The sequence below is a fragment of the Opisthocomus hoazin genome, chromosome 15 (assembly GCF_030867145.1).
Source record: "Opisthocomus hoazin isolate bOpiHoa1 chromosome 15, bOpiHoa1.hap1, whole genome shotgun sequence".
In the NCBI taxonomy this organism is placed as follows: domain Eukaryota; kingdom Metazoa; phylum Chordata; class Aves; order Opisthocomiformes; family Opisthocomidae; genus Opisthocomus; species Opisthocomus hoazin.
Window position 1 is genome coordinate 15,370,590 of NC_134428.1, and position 22,733 is coordinate 15,393,322.

The window sequence follows — 22,733 nt, forward strand, 5'->3', positions numbered from 1 at the left end:
GCAAAGACGAGCAGCTGACACAGTGGCAACACCATGCATGATGTGGTTTCTGCAGGACAGTGCTAGAGCAGCGCCCTGCTCAGCACTTTCTTGTTTTAGGTTCTCCCCAATTCTCAATTACAGTCTGGTGTGCAGTGTGGTTTCTCTTGGGGTCTTGCAATAGTCAGGTTTCTCCAGAGGAGCTTGTTTGTCTGTTGGCAGTGAAGCTGTAAGCCGTGATAACATTGTGCAGTGAAATCCAGGTTATGCAGACAGCTTTGCAGCAGGAACTGCCTTCTTTTAGTAGTTCTGTAGTTTAAATCTTGTGGTGTTGCTTTTATCATTATTTCTTTTACATAAGCCTGTACTGCCCGTTACATGGTACAGGCAGAGAAGGCTGATGGACTGTTCTTCTATGGCAGCTGCTCAGACTGTTTTGGCTGAGGTAGAGGCTTTTCAGCAAAGACCAAATGTAGCCAAAAGAAAGGCAAACTAAAGTGGTAACAGAGATTTTCCCTGTAAATGTCACTCTGCTAGGAACAGGGAATTAGATACAATTCTTTTCAATATTACTGTGTTCTTACTTTGTAAAAGGTATTGGAGCGGGTTCAGTTCTAGCCTAATTCTCTTGACTGAACTGCTGTGAATTGATCTGGTCAGAATTTAGATTGATAGGAAAATTTTCAAGTTGTGATTGTGAAATGCTGAAGAGGACTGGATTTCTTTTAAGCTGAACTGACAGGAAGTCTGTTTTTTTTTAATAAAAATAAAAGTTTGTAAAATTCCTTTTCATTTATACACTTCTTGTTTTGACTGGTCATACAATTTTATTCCAAGTCCAGGGAGGCTGGGGAGGGCCTTGGTTAATTTGTGCTATTCCAGCTCTCAGCAGTACTCACCAGCCAGGCTGAGCTCGGGAATTGCCACAGTCTAGGCACAACCCAGTGCCACTTCCTAGTAATGAATTCCCCTATCCTACAGTTTCGTTTTGGGCAGATACTTTCCCCGACTTCACTATGTTGTTCTCATTTTCCACTCCTCAAAAGAGACATAGAGAATCTCATTCCTGTTGCCTCCTAACCCAGAGCTGCATGTGCCCTCACTGGAAGGCCGAGTTATATCACCAAAGAGGAAAACGCCTTGCTTTAGTTTCTTCTGCCCTACACCTTTATCAGTGTGCACTAACAGAACGCCTCCTTCCTAGTCCTCTTGAGGGCACAGGTGTCATTATGTGGTGCTCCTTTTTGCTTGTGACTGGATGTGCTCATGAACTAAAACTTTGGTTTCCAAACTTTCTGGACCAATGGACCACTGTCAACTCTCATAATTCCTTGCAGACTATCAAAGCACCTTACTGGCAATAGTCTTTGGGTGGGGTTTTCAGTTTGGTGGTGGTTCTAATTCTAATTTCCATGGGTTTGCTGAAAAACCCAGAGGTCCATGGACCATAGTTTAGAGATCACTTGTTTATAATTAGCACCTCATACAGCGGTGACCAAACAGAACAGGAGGAGAACTAACAAACACGTCTTTCTGTCTCCTGACTTGCCCTGTACTAACATCAATCCCCTTCCATCTTTTGTTGGCTGAAGCAGTGCTCCTCCCCCCTGCAGGACAACATTCCCATAGCTCAGCGCCGCCGCTTCACCCGTGTGGAAATGGCCCGGGTTCTGATGGAGCGCAATCAGTACAAAGAGAGGTTGATGGAGCTCCAGGAGGCTGTCAGGTGGACAGAGATGATCAGGTGAGTCTGGATGTTGGGGAATATTCTGTCTGTCTCATGGACAGAACTTGGCCATGTTGGACCTTGTGGTCAGTGGAACCCCTACCAAGATATGGGTTAAGTGCTGGAAGTTTTCCAAACTGTAGATGCTTCTCTCCTAATACCTAATTCTTTCTCTTATTCCTGAACCTAGGCTGCAAATATTGAGTTGCCATCATTATTTGGAGACACTGGGCAGGTGTTTGTCTTGCTTGTTTCTTGTGTGCTAATTAAGCTAGGAGAAGCTGTAGGGAAGAGGGTTGCTTCTAATTAATGAATACTAAAGGCTATGGCTTGAAATGAATATAATGCTGGGGTTTGTATTTACCAGACTAGTACTGTGGCAATGATAATGTTGCAGGGAGCTGATAAAACTTTGAATTGAACACACTTACTTGCACTTCACATCATTGAAACATAAAGTGGTTAGGTGTGCTTACATTAAAGACCAGTGCATGTCACCTCCACTGTTGTGTTTTGCAACATGCTACAATGAATTCTGAATTTTCACATGGCTTCCTTGATGGAAATGGCCTGCTGGTTGGCAGAAACTTGGGTAAGAGATGCTGAAATTAACCTGCTTCTGCTGTGTTTGTCCTTAGAGCTTCCCGTGAGCACCCATCCGTCCAGGAGAAGAAGAAATCCACCATTTGGCAGTTGTAAGTTCTTTGGTGATTTGTGTGAGATTAAGAAAAGGGGAAGCGTTGCCATGTTTGCTGTGAACAGCAACTTAATAGACTCTGACATTAATGAAAGGTCAAGTGAAAGTGTTGTTAGCTGAATCCTTTTGCCTTCGAAGGCTGTCCTTAGTGAAATTAAAATCAGATCTGCATCTGCATCTGCAGAAATGCATCCACATTGGTTTTGTTTACAGGCTGAAAAAGATCACAAGTATCCTGGAATAGAGACATACATTCACAGTTTTAATAAAGGGCTGTTTTCAGTAGCTGTCTGTTTCTGGAAGCTAAAAACACCTAATGTCAATCAAACTTGAGCACTTAGCTCTATGTTTGAAGTAGGGCAGTTTTCATGAAGGGCTTACAGCCCCTGATTGTGTACCTCTTGCTTCTACTGCTGTGAATCTGTGGTGTGTTGTCTCCCCAGGCACCTTGTCTCTTTTTTATTGGGCTTTGTCTGTCCCTAGCTTCAGCCGTCTGTTCAGCTCTTCCTCAAGTCCTCCACCAGCAAAGAGGACCTACCCATCTGTGAACATCCACTACAAGTCTCCAACAACAGCAGGGTTCAGCCAGCGTCGCAGTCACACCATGTGCCAGATCTCCTCTGGCAGCCGCACCCTGGAGTTCTTCCCTGACGAGTGAGTCGTGTGCTGTGTGGCAAGCCAAGTCACCCTGCAGCTCTCCCAAATAGCTTTTCTTAAAATAAGCTGTTCTCTGCTTTGAACAAAGTCTGTGTGTTGTTAATATGTTTCTGTCTCTTGTGGTTTATCTCCCTGATCTTTCACTCATCAGTTGCCACGTGGATGGCAAGAAACTTTGTCCTTCCAAACATATCGCTGCTGTGGCTTTCTGGGCCATGATGGTCCCTCTCAGCAGGGACCACTGTAGGCCTGAGTTGGCCTCAACCCTAATTCTGCACTTGTGTTCGCAGACTGCATGGTAGAATGAAGTAGGGCTTTTGTGGTAGAGTGTGATGGCAGCATTGGGGCAGTGGGATGGAATGTCTTGCCCAGCCCTGTTGACAAGGCATTTAGGTGAAGACAAAAGTTCTCTCAATAGCACTTGTAGGTTACGATATTTGGTTTTACTCTTAACCATGCTGAAAAAGAGCATCGGAGTGTTGCTACTGCAGAGTCTTTTCCCTGTTCTTTAAGTTTCTGGCATGAAGGGAGAAAACTCTCCTGTATTTTACTTGACTTCAAAATATGTGTGTTCGACCATTACAAGGTTGTACAGTTTCATATGTCGTAATGTTTTTGTGGAAAGGCTTTGGAGAATGTGATGGTAAAGCATTGTAAATTCTGCAAGAAGAAAGACTTGTTGGAAAGGCACTGGATCAGGAGAAGAGAGATGGTCTTTAGAAGGGTAGATTTGTATTTTATAGATACCCACTGCCTTTATTCTGTTCTTTTTATCTGATTACAATGTCGTAGTCATTGTGTGGTGTCCGAGTGCTTTTCAGCAGTGCATTAAACAATGTGACTAACCACTGTCAGAAGCTGTTTGTTCTCTCATCCTCTCCCCAGGGAAGGAAGCATGTGCAGTGAAGTGTTTTGTTTTATCAGGGGTTGTTTTTGTTTGAAGTGTATATGTCATTATGTGTGTGTAGGGGTCTTTGTTTTGGATTGGGTTTTTTGCTGATGTTGTTTGTACCTAGGAAGAATACTTTAAAAACCTATTGAGAGCTGGAACTGATATTCAAACAGCCTTTTTTTATATTAAAACATATCTTAAGAGCTCGCAGATCAATTTTTCTTTTAACCTTTGCCAGTGCAAAGCTGGAGGTGTTCTGTTGAAACCAGCAGTTTCAACAGCAGTTAGCACATATTTTCCTTGTCAGCAGAGAAAGCTTTAAAATGGACAGAAAAACAAATAGTTGGCTATAATGAAGAGGGGAACAACTCAAAATGCCTTCCTGATGGAGACATTAGATCAGTAAATTGTAACAGCTAAGCAAAAATTGCTGTAATCTCATAGATTTGTAGGGCTTATGGAAGGTTGATTCCCTGTTTCTGAAGGGGTCTTGGAGCATTGAAGTGGAGATGGTAATGATTTGTCCTGCCAGATCGCTTAGGTAACAGGGAGTTAGAGAATAGGCATGCCAGTGTGTGCTGGCTTCACAGAGTTTTTCTCTCTCCAATTTCCTGCATCTGTTTTCAAAGATGGATTTAGTTTGCTTTCTGTTTCCTCCCCCTGCTATGGCGACACTCCTTTAACCTTCAGCTTCGATTTTTAACCATAGATTGAGAAGTGATGCTGTTGTTTCTCTCCTCAGTGACTGTACATCCTCAGCACGTCGTGAGCAGAAGCGGGAGCAGTACCGCCAGGTCCGGGAGCATGTGCGGAATGATGATGGGCGATTGCAGGCCTGCGGCTGGAGCCTCCCTGCCAAGTACAAGCAGGTAGGGACCACTCTCCGGACAGGCTGAGGGGACATCTTCCCTCACAGTGAAACAAGTGAAGGCCTGACTCTCCCACTGGTAACCTTAGCCTTACTCCTTAAATATTTCATTTAGAGGTATCATATGCATGTTTTATTTGTATAATAATTGTAGGCACAGGTGAAATTAATCTTTTCTGTATCTCCACCAACGTCAATTGAAGGGGCATTCCTCTGCATGAAGGTGCTGAAAGAACCTACCCTCAACCAAAAGTAATTAAACTTTGTCCAGAGACCTGTACTTGTTTCCTTTGTTATTATAATTAGGCTTGAACATTAGATATTTCATTTATACTCTGAGAACTTTACCAATCATTTAATATAAAAAACGAATGTGGTGCAGTTTGCTCCCAATTTTCCCTGTCAGTAACACAAAATCAAATGTCATCAGCCTCATTTGTTGGCCTGTGACTCATTTAACTGGTCAAAGACCACCTGGAAGGAAGGAGTCTTGCAGTGTGGTGTGAAAGTGGATGAGTTTCAGGCCATGATGGAAAGGTACACCAGTGTTCTGACGGCTCTGCAAGGAGCATCTGTTAACTACCCTTTCTCCGTCAGCTGTGCAGCGTATAGCCTCTGTTGACCATAGCTGTGGCACTGTATCACGGTGAGAGAGGCAGTCTCTCGGGTAGGCTGCTCCCATCCCTGTAGGGACTCTGTTTCATACAAGATGTGAGATGAAGCCTCAACAGCACCTGTCTCTGAGGCTAATAAGTCAGGTTCTACCATATTGGTTACATCTCTCTCACCATAGCCTGGTGTTTACAGCTTTGTACTGTCTTTTTCATCTTCTTTTCCCCCACAGCTGAGTCCCAATGGTGGTCAGGAAGACACTCGCATGAAAAACGTCCCCGTTCCTGTATATTGTCGCCCACTAGTAGAGAAGGACCCGACCATGAAGGTACATTGTTGCTGCATACCATTGCAGTCCAGAAAGGGGACACGGAATAAGCAAAGAATTTTGGTCACTAGAAGTGCAATTTTTACAACAATCTGTGTGTTTTTTACATTATATATTCCAATTTCTATCCTCCGTTTCCTTTATTTGAATGGTGGTTTCTAGTGTATGTAGGGGAAAGTACCTCTCTCTGTAAGGATGTAATTCTTGGCTGATTCTGTTTGCCAGGTCCCATGTTTCTGTCTGACATCTCATGCTTTTTTGAGACGACTCTTATATAATACCAGCAACGTTTTATGCTTATAAGGGTTTTGCTAAGACTCCTTAGGGTATAATATAAAATAATATAAAAATTCATTAAAACAAGCAGGTGAAAGTAAAAATGCATTTCATCACTCTTTTTTAGATTCCACTGTTGACTGGGATTCACTGGTAACAGGCCAGAATTATCTAGAGTAGGCTTTTGTGGAGCTGTGTCTGTCAATACTGGAATATTTTGAGGAGAATTGCGGTTGAGAATAGATGGTCATCTCTGCACGTAGCACATTTATCTGCTATAACTAGCTGTTTTGTAATAGTCAGTTTGTCATTAACTTCATTCAGAGCTCATTTTTAGATGTCATTCTGATGTTTAAGTTGTAAGAAAATTCTTATGCTGTTAGTTGCTTCTAGAAGATTGGTGTGATCCTCGGATAATATTCTGTTCATCATCTTTCCTTTATGATTTGGATAAATCCAGTATTTGTTTCTGTAGTTCTTTTCTCAGCATTCTTCTAAAAAACTATCTGGAAATAGCTCATAGGAGGTTAGCTAAATTTTATTTCAGAAAATACGCAGTGTGCTTCTTTCCCTTACACTTGTTATGTAGGGAGCTAAACCAGCAGATTTTTCTTTCCTTTTCCTTTTTTTTTCTTTACTTCATTTTTTTGGTGTCATAGTTCTTTAAATAGCTCTCTAAGATCAGACCGACACTGATTTTTGGGCAAAGAAGTGTGTGAGGAAGCAGAAGAGTGCAAGAGGTGGGAGGAGGACTAGGGAACAGGAGTGAACTGAATGTGTATCCTCAGCCAAGCAGTCACTGTCAATCTTAGCTAAGCAGTCATGCATATTGTACCTGAGCTAATAACATCTGCCATGTCCTGTTTGTTTTGCTACAATGACTTAGGAACACCAGAGTCGGAAAAACTGAGGACATTTCAGAAGCCTGTTTTCAGTTATGCACCTGATTTATTACCTTTATTTCCTTTAAATCTGTTAGGCACATCTGATAAGAAAACAGTGATTTTTGCTAGGTTGCAGGGAAGCTTTATCTTACCTCGATCAAATCTGACTATGTCTCCTAGTAAAAATCAGCAAGATCTGTTGTTTCCAACTACATATTTTAGGTGTTTGATATGTGTCCCCAGTTCTCTACAAAGGTGCCTGAATTTAATGAGACCCTGGAGCCTCCAGAGTTCTTAGTTTAAGATTCCTGTTCCTGTTACTTAGCTGTGGTGTGCAGCTGGTGTCAATCTCACGGGATGGAGACCTGTGGAGCAGGAGCCTGGGAATGGGCAGAAGTTGGATCCTGGACGTGATCCGCTTACCTGTGATCGGGAAGTGGAAGGCGAGAACAACAAAAGTAACCATACATCGCCTGAAAAGAAAAAGGTCAGAAAAGTAAATGTGGGTTTTTTTTTTCTTGCGCTGGTGTATTTTCTCATTCCAGTTCCTGACATGCCCCCTCTCTCAATGTCTTTGTACTATGCTATATAATGCTCTAACTTCTACTTCTGAGGCATCGTCGTGTGGGGCAGGGTTGTGGTGTTCTGGCTCTTCAGTAACTTTCTGTGTGATTTGGGATAAATCATCCAGGATAAAATTGTCCAACTTCTGCTTTTGAAATGTTTGGAATTTTGAAAAAAATTAATAATATTAAGGGTAATTAAGTGCTTGATCAAGTTGCTAGGAAGATTATGGAGTCCTCGTCACTGTAAATTAAATAATAAATAACTTCTGGCAAAGCTTTGTTAAAAATAATGCAGACATAGCAGAGTTCATGAGTCCATTTGGTTCAGAAGTTGAAGCTCTTGACGTTCATTCCAGCTCTGTTTTTTAAGTCTTAACTGTGATTTTATTTTTAAGAACCAAGCTGTAATTCGCAGATAATAATACAATGTTTAATCCTTTCTGGTTTGTGGGGTTTTTTTCCACAGCTGTCTTATGCTGCTCCCCTATAGTCTTCTGAGATCGGCTTGCTTGAACTTTGAGTTGAGTGCAGCCCAGCTCCATGGTATTCTGTCTAAAGTGAATGTTCAGTGATACATTAGTCAGATATCTCAGAAGAGAAATCAGTTGCCAAACTCCTCTTGCCCTAAGGAGCCAGATAGGCTCTTTGGCCAGTGTGCCAGATACTAGTGCGGCAACATCAATGAAATTTGCATAGCTCATATTGTTTATTTGCATCAGCTAGGAAGAGACTTGGCTCTTTGAAGCCGGCATTGTGGAATTTGCATGTGTAAATGTTGCCAGGCACTAATATGCTCAGTCTGATCTGAGAGGAGCACTGAATCTGCCCATGTGTTTTCTCTCCTGAAGGCAAAGGACCTCCATGAAATGGATGCCACATCCAGTCGTGTCTGGATCCTCACTAGCACGCTGTCAACAAGTAAAGTTGTAATTATTGATGCCAATCAGCCTGGCACAGTGGTGGACCAGTTCACTGTCTGCAATGCTCATGTGCTCTGCATCTCCAGCATCCCTGGTAAGTGGGGCCCAGGCATTGGCTGTGATTTGCACAGGGTCACCTGCTCCGCTGAGGAGTGACAGATGTAGCATCCTCACATCAGAACTAACCCTTGGACCCTGCTGCATTCTGTAATTGCCCCTCAAAGCCATAACTCAGATCTTGCCTTCTTGTAGGGTCTTTCCGTGGAGATCCCCCACTGCTGAACAGTTAGTAAGTTGTTCCTTTGGTGCATAAAGGATCATTCCTGGGAGCAAGAGTGAGCCTTGCCCAGGTTTGGGAGGGCTCTGTAGCTGGCCTGGATGTTGATGCTGGGGATGAGGGGATTTGCCATGATGTTGACTGATGCTGTGGTGTCTCCCCAGGGTAGTGAGCCCTGAGGGTCAGTATCTTCCATCCATATGGTTACCTCAGGAGTACTGCTACATTTAAATTAGCAGTGACAGCTAGATTTATGGGAGAATCTGTTCTTTGCCCTTCAGCGGCCAGTGAGAGCGATTATCCTCCAGGCGAGATCTTTCTGGAGGGAGATGTAAATCCTGATGAGTCATCTGGAACAGATGGTGTCTTGGCAGGAATCACTCTGGTGGGCTGTGCAACCCGCTGCAATGTGCCACGAAGCAACTGTTCCTCGCGTGGTGACACACCTGTGCTGGACAAGGGACAGAGTGAGTTTTGGGACATAAAACTTAATGGCAGTCCAATTATAGCTAGTCCTCTAAGAGCTTATGGTCTTACAGCTGCATCCTCCTGTCCCTGAGTTAACGAATTCAGAGGCCTCAAGAAGTTTCTTAATATGGTGCAGGAAGATCAAAGGCTCTTTTGGTCCGTTTCTCTTTAGAGCACTCCTTCTCTCTCTGAGTGATCCACATCCTGCAGCCTGGTTGCGAGGGTCATATAGCAGAGTATTTTGGACAGGTGATATGTTTGCCCTGCTACCATTGCTTCTGTTCTCATTGCTTTCTCCTCTGAACCATGTCTTCTTGTGAAGTCAGGTATGAAAACCATAATGGTGCCCTTGCTCACTCCACACTTCAGTGGGCAGCCCTGGAGAACTTGGGATGTTTTGCTCATCACAGATTATGCCTCACTTTAAAATAGCCTCTGTTCCCCATCCAAGCAGAAAACACTGGATGAGCTGCTGTCTGTGGTGCAGGCTCAGGGCTTTATTGAATTTAGCAAGGAAGGGTAAATTAAAAAATCGACAGCCTGATTTCTGTATAGCTAACTTACCAGGCTCATTCTCCAGTATGTCTCACACAGTTCTTTGTCTTTTAGGTGAAGTGTCTGCTGTCTGCAATGGGAAGATCAACCAGTCCCAGTCTACTGAGGAGGCAACAGAAGCTACGGAGGTACCAGAGAATGGCACAAGCGAGGCAGAGCCTGCTCAGGCCCGGCCTGGGCCCCTCACGGAGCACGTGTTTACAGACCCAGTCCCTGCACAGGCACCTCTTAGGCAGAATGGGTAGGCAGTCTGGGGCCAAAGTGCCAGTTCGGTTATATATCAGCTCTGTTTTCATAAGCTTTTTGATAAGAGAACCAGCCTGTTCTTCTGATAAAGTGTCAAGCTTCTTTCAGTTTTGTGCCCAAATAGTATTACAGGTGGGACAATAGGGAGAGAAAGAAATTAAATGAAAATAAACATGGTTCACCCTGCAGCAGACTGTGTCAGCTGAGTGCAAATATTTGATCTCTCAGTATGAATTTAGACCTGCTGTTAAGACAGATCTTCCAAAGCACATGTGCACTTAATGTTCTTACTGAAGGAGCTTATTGATTCATGTATAAAAATGATGATTGATTTATTCTAGTAGTATGATTGATTTATTCTAGTAGTACCTCTAAAGTGCTGTAAAGATATAGAAGAAAGCATATTCACTACCCAAAAATTCTTAAGACAAATGACTTTGATGGGGTGGCCTAAGGAGCAAGGTGGAAGTCTTGGACAGAATTTCTTCCTAAATGACCAAGTCTAAGTTATTTCTGTGGAGGTTGGAAATGAATGGAGAAGATATTGTTTATATAATAGTACTGCTAAACACTAAAGTTCTATAGATTTGAAGTACTTGCTATTTGTATTGGTGGGGAAAAAGGTAGTTTTGCAAATTTCAGATTCAGGAATCAAGCAATGAAAGAACACTGAAGAGAAGGAAGCTATTTGTGTATACAAGTGCCCTTATCTGCTTGTGAATGCCAGACTGTGAGCATAGATGGGCATTCTGTGCATTGCCACTGCTAAAGTCTCTAACAATGTTCTTTTGCCTTTTTAGGGAGAATGGGCAGCTGAAAACCGAGTCAAGCACAACACTGCCAGATCAGGAGTTGAATGGGGATGCTGCTGGGACTTGCACCAGTGCTGCCCCCACCATGTGGCTGGGAGCACAGAATGGCTGGTAGGTTCCCCTTGGGCTGATAGATCTCTCTGTCACTTCCGTTCTCTGGGCTCCACTTTTCATGTCTCCACGGTTTTAGTTCACTTCTTGTTTCTGGAATAGTTTTTAATTGCTCATTGTTGTTCTGAGCCCTCAGCTCATCATAGGCACAGGGATTTAACATCATTTTCTTACCTACCCTCCACCTTTCCTATCAGAAGAAAAGACTCAAGCCTAGTCAGACTGAAGTTGTGGGGCCTTGCTGCTAACCCTTCTCGATTTATCCTTTCTCACAGGCTTTATGTGCACTCGGCTGTATCCAACTGGAAGAAGTGTCTGCACTCGATAAAGCTGAAGGACTCTGTGCTGAGTCTAGTGTAAGTGTGCATGCCAAGGGACACTGGAGGAAAAGATTCAGTGCCTAAGCGATACTTTAGGTGGGGTAGCAGCTCTTTGTCAGTCATCTTTTTCTTTGCTCTTCTAAGGGCATTGGTTTGTGAGGAGAGTTTCCAAAGGTTTTTGTTATTGGAAAGCCTCATACTGAGCCATTTTCTGCTCAACTACAGACCTGACCCAGTTCAGTGAGTAAGGTACTAGATGAGATGATTAACAGTATCAGGAGGAAATAAGTGGGGAGGAGAAAGGCAAAATTTCTGAAATGTAAATTAGGTGGAATTTGTTAAAATTGGTGGAGTTTGTAGCGTGAAGGAGAAGTTAACCTCAATAGGAAATTTATGGATGATCTTACTACAACAAAGGTAAGTTGTAGTAACTTCCTTTGCCCTTGCAGGATGTTCCTGCAAGTGCTAAACTGAATGGGAATCGTAGAGAGAACATAAAGATGGTGTGCATGGATGTCAGAAAGGATGTGTTAGTCCCTTACTTCTACAGATTTTTGTAAGTATTTACTTTTCTGTGATTTCAGGCATGTGAAGGGGAGGGTTCTTGTTGCTCTGGCAGATGGAACACTAGCCATATTCCACCGGGGAGAAGGTAAGAATCAACGTAATAAGAGAAAACCAAACTTAGCCGAAAATGTAGCAGTGGATCAAATGCTATTCTGAATCGAGAAGGAAAGGTGCTGGCTTGCCAGAGTACAGACATATGATTAAAATGCCTAGCTGTTATACATGTGTAATCTTTACCCGGAAACATCTAAGACATACGTCAACACCATTTCCTGAGCTTTTCTGAACAAAACCATGTGTGTATGTTCTGTGTAGCACATGCAAAGTAAATGCAACTTTTAGGAATATATATGCTGTGCATTTGTTTGAGGCGTGCTTGATAAGTTTAATGCGTTTGGGCCATGTTGGTGTTACTGTGCATTCGCAAATCAGCTGTAACCAGGCATGCACAGGGAGTTCCATACAGCTCAGGCTGTACCCGAGCAGATCATCTCTGCAGTTGTACATAGGCCTACTGCTTCCCAGAAAAGCTGGGCTCTGTGGAAGTAGTGGAATTGATCACTGCATACACAACAGGCAGAGCTGGGATTCTCTGGAATTCTGGAAATCCCAAATAAATGGAGCCATAGCATTACACTTGGTCAGTTTTTCTTGTTGCAAAAAAGATATCTGAGTAATCTAACATGCCTTAATACTGTCACTTCAAGATATTTTTTGAATTCTGTATTTCTTGTCGTGTTCACTGTTGTAGGTTTTGTTTCATTATGACTTGAGCAGTTCCTGAGCTGTGTTTCTATCTGAAAGCACATGAGAATTTGCTGTGACTAATTTTTGCATATGAAGAACTTAGTTATTCATTCAGTAGCTGGAATATGGAGATTTCTGGTTTTGTGCAATCTGAAGTTTAATTCAGCCTTTGTCGTGAGTTCAAGCCTGACCATTGACACATACAAATCATTCCCATCAGCAACAGGATAAAGCTTCCTGACATAGAGGCCACCTGTCTGTGAAGGACACAGTATCTGGGTGGTTAGTTAGAAAATAAATGTGAGAGATAGATTCCTTATGCTGGATTTGACACTTCAGGGAAATTATGTTGTCTGTCTGTGATACAAGGAAGCCTCACCACAAGGTCCTTCTCCTTTTAAGTTTCCACATAGTCTTGTTAGGCTTTCTTCTTTCTTCTTCCTCTGCTGTTTTTGTTGTACTTGTTAGACAAACCTGTTCACTTCATTATAATAAAAGGATGTTTAAATTAGCCTGATTTGGAGAGCTTTCAGCCCACCAAACTAAAGCTTATTGTCATGTGTTTCATAAGTATGAGACTGTGCCCAAAGTAGTATTACAGATTCATGGGAAGTTCACAGACATAAGCAAAATGAGCATTTGAGTATTAGCTAAGCCTGTACACCTAGAAATACATGGAAAGGTAGATGATTCTATTGTATACTGTCACGTCGTGAAGGAGAGGCAACTTTCCATGCTTGTTTTTCACCTTAGATGGTCAGTGGGATCTCAGCAATTACCACCTAATGGACCTCGGTCACACTCACCATTCCATCCGCTGCATGGCTGTTGTGTATGATAGAGTCTGGTGTGGCTACAAGAACAAAATCCATGTTATCCAGCCTAAGACAATGCAGATTGAGGTAAGAGAGCAAATGTGTGTTTATGCATGCACACGCTTGTGTTGTATTTATTCTTCTAGCTGTTTTCTACTGCAGTGTGTGGAAATGCAGGACCTTTGTACTGTCATTGCTGACTGCAGGACCTAAACTGTCAATCTTGGTCACGTTATGACGCAATCTGCCAGAGGAGTATTTATTCCTTCCTTCTTTTGCAGAGCTTAAATCTTTAGATCTAAACTGAGCGCTTCCTTTGCCTTTACTAGTGAGTCTATGAGGCCACATACTGTGTGCGTGCATGCTTTACAGCTACCCTTCATATATGGTCTAAGACTTCTTTCTCTGTAGGCATTTTGGCACAAAGGTACAGTTAGCAAGCCCCAGTGATCCCACTTGCCTAAGAAAAAGACAATGTTTAGAGCCTTTTGGTTCAATACAGTGATGTTCGTACAAACATATGTTTAGTGCTTGGAATAATTCTAATCAAAGGGAGAAGAAGTGGTGAATCTGAAGTTTACGTCAATGAGCCAAGGCAGTTTGATATTTGGAATTTATACTGGAGTTGTGTGTTCTCCTTTTCTACCAAGTGCATTGAAAGCTCTTGGTTTCTAAATGTTCTTGCTTCTGAAGTGGTCAGCAAAGATTGTAATCTCTGCAGAGCTGCTATACAACTCATAATTTGAAGTGAGGGATTTTCTCTATACTATAGTGAACTTCTGAGGTCAGCTGGCATTAACACATTTTCTTCAAGAGCTTTGAAACCCAAACAAGTGATCTCAGTTGAGGAAGATGGAGTATATGTGTAGATGGTTGCAAACCTTTTGTGAACTCACATTGGTCTACCTATTTGGCATTTCAGAAATCCTTTGATGCCCACCCTCGGCGGGAGAGTCAGGTGCGACAGCTGGCATGGATTGGAGATGGAGTGTGGGTTTCTATCCGCCTGGACTCCACTCTGAGGCTTTACCATGCCCACAGCCATCAACATCTGCAAGATGTCGACATTGAGCCTTATGTCAGCAAGATGCTAGGTGAGGCAGTAGGGACTGTCAGTAAGTGGTCTGTTGCTTACTGAGATCAGAGAGAAAGCAAAATTCATTAGCAGACCTGGCCCAAAGTCATAACTGACTCTCCAATTATGCATGCTTACTAGGCACTGGAAAGCTGGGCTTCTCATTCGTTCGGATTACAGCCCTGCTCATTGCTGGCAACCGCCTCTGGGTAGGAACGGGGAACGGTGTCGTCATCTCCATTCCATTGACTGAGAGTAAGTGATGTTTATTGGAGATAATTCTGTGTCCCCCTCCCCCAAAAAAGAATGCTTTTGTGTGTTATTAGTGCACCGTGGTGGGTGGCTCTGGCATGCTAATTCTTTCTGGACATTTTTACTCTGAACCTGATGCACCTTTGATCATAGCAGTGTTCAGAGAGAAGAGCCCTGAGTGTGAGCAACCCTGAACTTGGTTTAGCTCTTTCTTATTAAGGAATTAAGTGTTCAGTTGAATGGATTTAACCTGTTTAAAACCAAATAGGTATTTGTTAATATCCCTTTCAGTTCAGTTGAAGCCATTTCCTTCTTGGGGGACCCATGACATCTCTACCATCCGTACAGTCTTCTGTTTTGAGCATGACCTTGACAGAGCAAACTGATGTGAACTGATTCTGTAGCTACTGGAAAACAGGAGAAACAAAGCTTTGGGAATTGTAGTAAGTCTCCAAAAGGAGGCCGTGGGATGAGAAGTCATCAGGAAGATCTCCCTGGAAATTTTGTTTGGGCATAGACATCTAAACATCTCCATAACAGTATTTTCCAGAAAATGACCTTAGAAAAGCTTCATTTACTCCAATTAGGGCTCAGCTTTATCAGGCAAGTAGAAATCAGTATCCTACGGCAAATTGCAGTTGCTTTCAACAGAAAGCAGCCAAATGAACATTTTCTCACCACTGCTAGCAAGAAATCTGAGAAGCAAATAGCTCATGTATAACAGGAGCAAACCTGTTGTAATCCTGCTGGAAGTCAGGGCTGAGATGGTCTCCTCTAAGGCTAGTGGAGCTGGATATGCCTGACATCAGGAAGCCAGTGACACAGTCGTCTTTGTGCATTGCAGTCTCGATCTCATTTCTGAATCCCTGATTTAAAGCCCATTCTTTCTTGGGGCTGCTGTCCTAATTCAGAGTTAAGCTTGTTCCCTGCTGTAAACCAGCTGCATTATCTTTTGGTGTTTCTGTAAAAATGTGGTAAGTAGTAAGGTCTCACTAGAAGCTTTAGCAATGGATCCTTGTGACCATGGTCCCTCTCCCATCTCAGATATTACCTTTGTCCTTGTAAGGTAAGAGCCAAGTGAGCAGGAACAGTGTTGGTATAAACCGATCTGAGCGTGTAGCTCCTGTTGCAGTTTCTTTAGGTTTTACAGGCTTTTGTTGCTCCCTTAATTTTCTCCCAGTAATCACCTTTTTCTTCTCTCCCGTCCTGCCTGTCTCTTCCTGTGCCCCTCTGTTCCCACTCCTTGCCTGTGCCTAGCTGTAGTCCTCCACCGAGGCCAACTCCTTGGGCTCCGGGGTAAGTTCGTTGCCTCCTTCCCTCTGCTTTCACTCCTTTTTCACCCATTCACCTTTGCAGTCAGTTTCCCACCCTTCCATCCTGCTGTTCAGCTCTCTCCAACCATTTTTTCTCATCACTCTAAGTTGCATCTGAGAAAAGCGACCAGAGACAGGAATGTAAATACCCTCATTTCCCATGGCTAAAAACATTTTCATCCATCTCATCAGCCATCCCTCTGTTTTTTGTGTGTCAAGAGTACTTTATTCTTCATCAGTAGTTCCCTTATTGTGTTAGGCCAGGTTTGAGATGGGGACTGTAAAGGTTCATTCAGTCAGAGAGTTCCAGAAAGCAGGAGCAGACTATTCTTCCAAGGTCTTCCTTGATCATCCTCCGTTTTCCAAGGATGCTTCTCTCATCAGTTCCAGGCCAATGGCAGTAGGTGCTTTGGCACCTGCCATCTGCAAGTGATCACCCAAGACTTTTAACCAGAGGGGACTTTGATAAACATTAAGAATTGTTTGGGTTTGTGCCAATTAAGGCAGGGTTTGGGTTCAAAGTTATGCTTGCCTTAGCCTTTCCAAGGTCAGAAAGCAGTATTTTTTTTCTCGTTGTAAGGTATTTCTGTGGCTGTCTGGAAGCATTATCAACTTATGTCTCCTCCTTTTAAAGCATCTGATATTGTTGCAGTAAGAGGCCAGATATTGAGCGAGAAGAAGTGCTAGTACCAGCCCCATCTGTCAATCAGATGACCTCATCCAGTTTTAGCTGCTCACAGCAAAGCAAAGCACAGAGGTGCAGAGAGCCTTCATCTTGTGGATCCTTCCCCCTGCACACACTGATTCTCATTTTTCTGTAAAAATATTAGTACTTGTCGTGCCATCCTGGCTTAAGCCTGATAGGTATAAGTCTCCTTTGTCCAAGTAATTTTATAATTGAAATCCAGTCCAAGCCAAAATACAGAACTACAGATAATTAAGCAAGCAATTCAGTTCTCTCGCAGAAAGTGAAAGACTTCTGATTTTAGTACTGTTTCTGTTTTACTGCTGTGGATGCACGCGGAAGGAAAGCATCTCCCATCCTGAGCTCTGAGCACTGGTCGCTCTTCATTGGTGAGTGGAAGGATTTGCATTCTCGGAGCCTGGACATGATGGATGCTGGCCCCTGTGCCCACCTTGAAATTCTTGGAAGCTGTGGATGGTGAACATCTTTCAGATGTTTATTGCTTGAGTAGCTGATCTTCTGGTGTCACAGCTAAATCAAGGGCTCAGGAAGGATCTTGCTCCACTGCTGTGCCATTTACTGAGCTTAGAGCCTGCACCAGACCCAGTGACTGCTTTCAGCAGACTGTGTGCTCATGGCTTGGCATGAGGAAAGGACTTGGCTTGGAAACTGAGAAACTTCACCAATCCAGAAAATAGCAGTAATTCTCCTCCAGGTGCCCTAAATATTTTAGGGTGCAGGGGACACCTTTGAATACCCTGCCAGATACAAAAGACTGATCCTAGGACTGTAGGTCATTTCTGGAGGCTGGACAGGACTGCTGCTGGTGAAAAGGCCCTCACTGGGACACCTCAGAGACCTTGTCTAGCTTGCCCTAGGGTCACTCTTGGCCAGCACCTCCAGGGATGTGTGCCTCATTTAGCACAAATACTAGTAGTAGCCAAATTCTAGATTTGATGAGAAAATGTAGTTTGTGATCATGAGTGGATTGTTACCAGCCTAAGAGAAGAGGGACTGTATAGTCTAGTGTGGTCTCCTCCATCACGCCCTTTACACAAGACTTGCACCTTTAGAGGTTTTTCTTCAGGGCTCATGAGTTTTCTCTTTGATTGAGTCCCTCCTGTAAATGGGACTCAAAGCCGTTGCTGACAATATTCCTCCTCCCTGTCCCCAGCCAACAAGACCTCACCAACCTCTGGAGAGGGCAGCCGCTCTGGCGGGGTCATCCACGTGTACGGTGATGACAACAGTGACAAATCTGCCAGCAGTTTCATCCCCTACTGCTCCATGGCTCAGGCACAGCTCTGTTTCCACGGCCACCGTGATGCTGTCAAGTTCTTCGTCTCTGTGCCTGGTAAGGATGAGCACAGCCCTTCCTTGTGAGAGTTTTGTGCCACCGCCCATTCTGCGGCAGGAGCTTGAGCTGATCTGCAGCAGACAGCTGTCTGTGCCATTTCCAGCGCTTGCAGATCACTGTGGCTCAGACATCAGTAGTTTAAACTGCAGTGACTTCCAGATTTCTCCAGCAGAAGAAACTGGCCTGCCCAATTGTGTGTGTGTTTGTGTGTGTTAACCACATGGGGGCTGAGCAGAGGCACTGACAGCACTGCTGTCCTCTCCCAGGCAATGTCCTAGCAACCCTGAATGGGAGTGTGTTGGACAGCCCTTCAGAGAACCCCAGCACAGCGGCCACAGAGACCGAGGGGCAGAAGCTGAAGAACGTCCTGGTGCTGAGTGGAGGAGAAGGGTACATCGATTTCCGGATCGGTGAGTGCCTGTGGTGGGAAGGCATCTGGAACGAGACAGGGTGCAGGGCTGTGGTGGTGGAGAGAGGGTTCACTGCTGTGAAAAGCACTGCTCTGTTTCTCCTGCCTCTGGCTGTGAGGGCAGATAGCCAGCGTTCTCCTTGCACAGCACAAGGCTGCCAAATCCTGCTGCTGCCTGTGCCTGCAGTGCACGCAGTCTGCGTTAATGGCCCTGGAAAGAATAAAACCACTTGTGCTGCTCCCTCCAAACATTGCTGCCCTGCTGTGGTCACCTGTGCTGCTCGAGGTTGCTCCGCGTTGTAAACACAGGCTTTCCTGAAAGGAGGGGTGGTTTTCCTTACTGCTGGAGATGGTTTGTTCCATCTGTACAGTCCTGCTTCAGAAATGCACCATGTTGCTATAAATGTTCTCCAGGCATCAAAGAAGGTCTCAGCTCATGCTGTCTGTTGTCAGACTGCTGAGACTGTAGCAGGGATATTGGCCTCTTTGGAAGTATTCCAGAGCAGTGAAATTTGCCTTTTTTTACTCTGTTTTCTCTCTTCAGGGGATGGAGAAGATGATGAGACAGAGGAGAATGCAGGAGATGCCACCCAGGTCAAGCCAGTACTTTCCAAGGCTGAAAGGAGCCACATTATTGTGTGGCAGGTATCATATATCCCGGAGTGAGAGTTTCTCCTTTCCCACCAATGTAAGTGTCCCTCCTCCTGCCTGAATGCCAAGATGTACATACAGAACGCCTGCATTATACCTACTGCTGGAAACCGACCCCAGACAACTGCAATGGCTCCTGCCTTGGACTGTGACCCCCTTCTAACCTCTGAACTTGCAGCTTTCATCTTGGGCCTGTGCGCTTTCTGCGTGGTTGGATTATTGTTCTGCTCTGGAGCTGGCATCTAGAAGGAGAGAAATGGCAGTGCATTGATGAAGTGGAGCTTGGAGCTAGAACTGTGCAAAGCCTTTGCCCAGTGCTTGGGAGCTGGCAGCTGGATGGGTGGTGGCTCGTGTTCTCCAGCAGGTTTCCTCACTCCCACCTGCATGAGAAAGAAGGACATCTCCCTGGCGTCCCCCATCAAAGCAGTGATTGGTGAACCACAACTTTTACAGCACCCTAGCAGAAATCCTTTCTCGTTCACCAGTGGACACCCCAACTTATCCACCCTTAAGCACAGAATAATGTCCCACGGACTGAGAGCAGCCAGGTCCAAGGAACCCTCAATAGCAAGGAGTGCTAGGGTTTGGGCAGCACTTCTGCTGTTTGGCTGGGGAAGGCAGCAGTGCCATTACTGTGGGGAACACACTGTCCATACTTGCAGATGGAAAGTCTCCCTCCTCTGCTGCTGTTGTTGTCTCAGCAGTCGTGTGCTGGGTGACTGTATGTGTCCAGAGAGGATTGTTTGGTAACATCAGGTAGGAGACGGGTGTTTGATCGCGAGGGCCACAGGGCCTTTGGAAACTGTGGTAGCAAAGGGGTACTAGAACCTTGCATTTTTAAGAGCAGAATAGGCAGCAATACTTTTAACTCCTCCTACCAAAAATGCCAGGCAGAAAGGAACTGTTCAGTTCATTCTGAAATTTTCAGGAGAAAGCTATCTCTGCATAGCATTTGTTGGCTTTTAAAACACAGGTGAGGGCAGATGGTGTTGGTCTGCTGTGAATTCTGCATTAGCACATTGAGATTACCAGGACTCATAAGGCTGTGTTCCCCATGCCGGGGAATGCTGGAAGGAGATGGCTGTTTTCCATCACGCTGCAGCTGTCGGTTAGGAAAGACTGTGTAGGTGCGGTCAAGGTATAGGAAGGCTGTGGCTCGCCTGAAGTCACACAGAAAAAGGAACTGAGGCCAGATCTCCCGACCTCTTTTACCTAACATCATGAACACTGACTTTGTTACTAAGTAATCTGAGAAGCTGGAAATTTCTGACTCCCAAAAAGAATCGACAACCCCCCAGAAAAATTCTGACAGCCCTCCTTGTGTAAGCAGTGCTGGGGGATTGCAAATGTATGTCCTGCTTACAAGAGAAGCAGCGAAAAATGGGGCCAGTGAGAGCAGTTTTGAGCTCCAGATGCAGAACATGGCAGCTCCAGATGCAGAGGCAATGGTTTGTCCTTCCCTTCTGACAGCCAGAAACAGTCCTGTCTCCTCAAGAAGTAGTTCTGTTTCCTTTGAGCACTGCCTCCTGGACATGCAGGACTAGAGCAAGCAGCAGTTGTGAACAATGAATTTAGAAGCTCCTGGTGGTCATCTTATCTCTTCCCTGAGCTGTGCATCACTGCGTTCCAGTGCGGCTGGACGAGGACAGCTGGGGGAAGCTTCCATCTCCTGGAAGGCTCCCAGCTTGTCCCCACCGACCAGGCTGCCCCCAAGGCCTGTAGTCTAAAGCTGCCCATGTGCTGCAGGGATTTGGTATTCCCAGGGGAAGCTCTAACGCGGCATCTGTCCTGATGCAGTGGCACTGAGATGATTTTTGGATCCGCAGTTCAGAAGAGGCTGGGGCATACATTTCCCATGCAGGGGGGCAAGAGGACATCTCTGAAGAAGAGAGGCCTCGGCCACCTAAGCATGGAGCCGCAGCGGTGCCCACGCTCCCTGTCAGCACTGCTGGTGGCACACGCACCCGCACCACTCTTCACCGAGCTGGGAAACCAGCTGGATGGTGTCCTCCAGCCGTGGGGCACACGGGGCTCTGTGGCCAGCATTTGGCTGAGGGGTGCTTGCAGCTGCCACCGGCATGTGCGGGGACCTCTGACCAGGGACATTTCACTGTGGCACTGCTGACCATACCAGGCTTCCCGTTCACTTTCCCAAAATGCTTTCTGCTAGGAAGAGCTCTTTGGATCACAATACAGAGTGCATTAAAGTTAACAAGATCAACATTTAGACCACAGATTCCACAGACATGTAACAGTTCATCAGTTAGGGCCAGGTAAACTTTCTAATTTGGTCTAACTGATAAAAAAAAAAAAAAAAAAAAGCCCTAGCAGGCCCAGTTCCTTAGCTCTGTTGACTCTTCTGTAGAAAAATACAGAATTGCAACGTTCTTACCTCTTACTGTTTGTTCTGTATCTGGTTTTAGCAGTCGCAGTGACAGTGCTCAGTCTCCTGTCACCCGCTGGGCCCTGGCAACATAAGGAAACCGGTCCCGGGCCTCTACCAACAGGTTCCTTTCCAGCTCAGTGCATGTTTTCCTCTGAGAAGCACATGTCCAAGAGTGGCAGCTACAGCTAAGTAGAGCCAGTGTCTGCTGTCAGCTCCTGTAGGCGTTTGGTGGCTGCTGGGCTGCAAGGTGAGAACTGACTGGCTTCAACACACTTCCCTGTCATATCTCCACTGTGATGTATGTAAAGTATCTTGTATGTTACAAAAGGATTTTAAAAAGTGTCTTAAGGCCTGTAAACTCCGCTATTTGGTCTGAAGATGGCATTCTGTAAAGAGACTGCTGTATGAATACGTTCCCATGCTTTGTCCCCTATGCTATCAAACAACAAACCATATCTGTTCTGTATGTAATAAATGTGTTAACATCAGCCAGTGCAGGGCATCTCGTTCCTATAGAGGCACTGGGATTTCTGCAAAGTCTTTAATAACAGCAAGACACTTAAAAGGGTGGGAACGGGAGCTCAAGTGTTCACCGTTGAGCAATTCAGTGGCAAGAAATGAGATGTGGATTGCTCACTGGCTCAGAGCAGAAGGGGCTGGTCCTGCAAGCTGCAGTGCACTGTGTAGCTTCTCCCAGCATCAGAAATGAAAGGCGGGAAAGACAACTGTTGCAGCTGCCCTTGTGGTGTCACGTTCAGGTGAGCTGCCAGGGTTAACACATCAGGCTCAGCTGTCATCACTCAGTTTTCCAATGTCCCCTGTCAATACAGGGTGGTGCTTCACAAAGTCCCACAGGAATCAGTGATGTTCAGCACTGAAGGAAGCAAGTTCCTCTTAGTCCCAGCAGCACTTAGACATGTTTGTATTTATTTTGTAGAATTGCATTAATTCAAGGGCTGTACATAGCAATAATGGACAAGTGAGCCACCTCCTTACATGAGGAGCAGCTTCTGCCCTGAGCAGGGGTCCATGAGGTGAGTCACCTCCGTGACTGACACCTGTGCTGTGGTCCTGTGCAGGCCAGGGTGAAGTACAACAGCCAGTGCCTCCTGGGTTGATAGCAGTGAGGTTTGGGAACAGGCTCTGGGACCGTCCCGCACCCCTCAATACGGCTGGGAGAAGTTTTGAGCAAGGCACTGGGTGAAGTGCAGCTGTGTCTGGCACCCACCTGGGCGGCTGAGGAAGGGGCTTACTACTGTCATCCTTCAGACAACAGCCCCAG

At 44.9% G+C, this 22,733-nt stretch overlaps 1 protein-coding gene across 32 annotated transcripts in view; it reads left to right on the plus strand.

Moving 5' to 3' along the window:
• Window positions 1–21,939, plus strand: part of MAPK8IP3 (mitogen-activated protein kinase 8 interacting protein 3) — an 84,256-nt gene extending 62,317 nt beyond the window's left edge. For 14 of the 32 annotated variants that reach the window (XM_075436921.1, XM_075436930.1, XM_075436926.1 and 11 more), the window contains 19 exons: window positions 1,572–1,723; window positions 2,344–2,400; window positions 2,886–3,056; window positions 4,694–4,820; window positions 5,664–5,759; window positions 7,245–7,406; window positions 8,334–8,499; window positions 8,964–9,149; window positions 9,760–9,946; window positions 10,752–10,874; window positions 11,150–11,230; window positions 11,779–11,846; window positions 13,262–13,410; window positions 14,246–14,417; window positions 14,540–14,653; window positions 15,908–15,946; window positions 17,823–18,002; window positions 18,272–18,415; window positions 18,959–21,939. In XM_075436921.1, the coding sequence (XP_075293036.1) occupies window positions 1,572–1,723; window positions 2,344–2,400; window positions 2,886–3,056; window positions 4,694–4,820; window positions 5,664–5,759; window positions 7,245–7,406; window positions 8,334–8,499; window positions 8,964–9,149; window positions 9,760–9,946; window positions 10,752–10,874; window positions 11,150–11,230; window positions 11,779–11,846; window positions 13,262–13,410; window positions 14,246–14,417; window positions 14,540–14,653; window positions 15,908–15,946; window positions 17,823–18,002; window positions 18,272–18,415; window positions 18,959–19,080 (2,496 nt within the window). In that variant the 3' untranslated portion in view covers window positions 19,081–21,939. The remainder of the gene's footprint in view (window positions 1–1,571; window positions 1,724–2,343; window positions 2,401–2,885; window positions 3,057–4,693; window positions 4,821–5,663; window positions 5,760–7,244; window positions 7,407–8,333; window positions 8,500–8,963; window positions 9,150–9,759; window positions 9,947–10,751; window positions 10,875–11,149; window positions 11,231–11,778; window positions 11,847–13,261; window positions 13,411–14,245; window positions 14,418–14,539; window positions 14,654–15,907; window positions 15,947–17,822; window positions 18,003–18,271; window positions 18,416–18,958) is intronic. The other 18 variants (XM_075436927.1, XM_075436936.1, XM_075436938.1 and 15 more) reach the window with 5 other exon arrangements.
• Window positions 21,940–22,733: the final 794 nt, after the last annotated feature.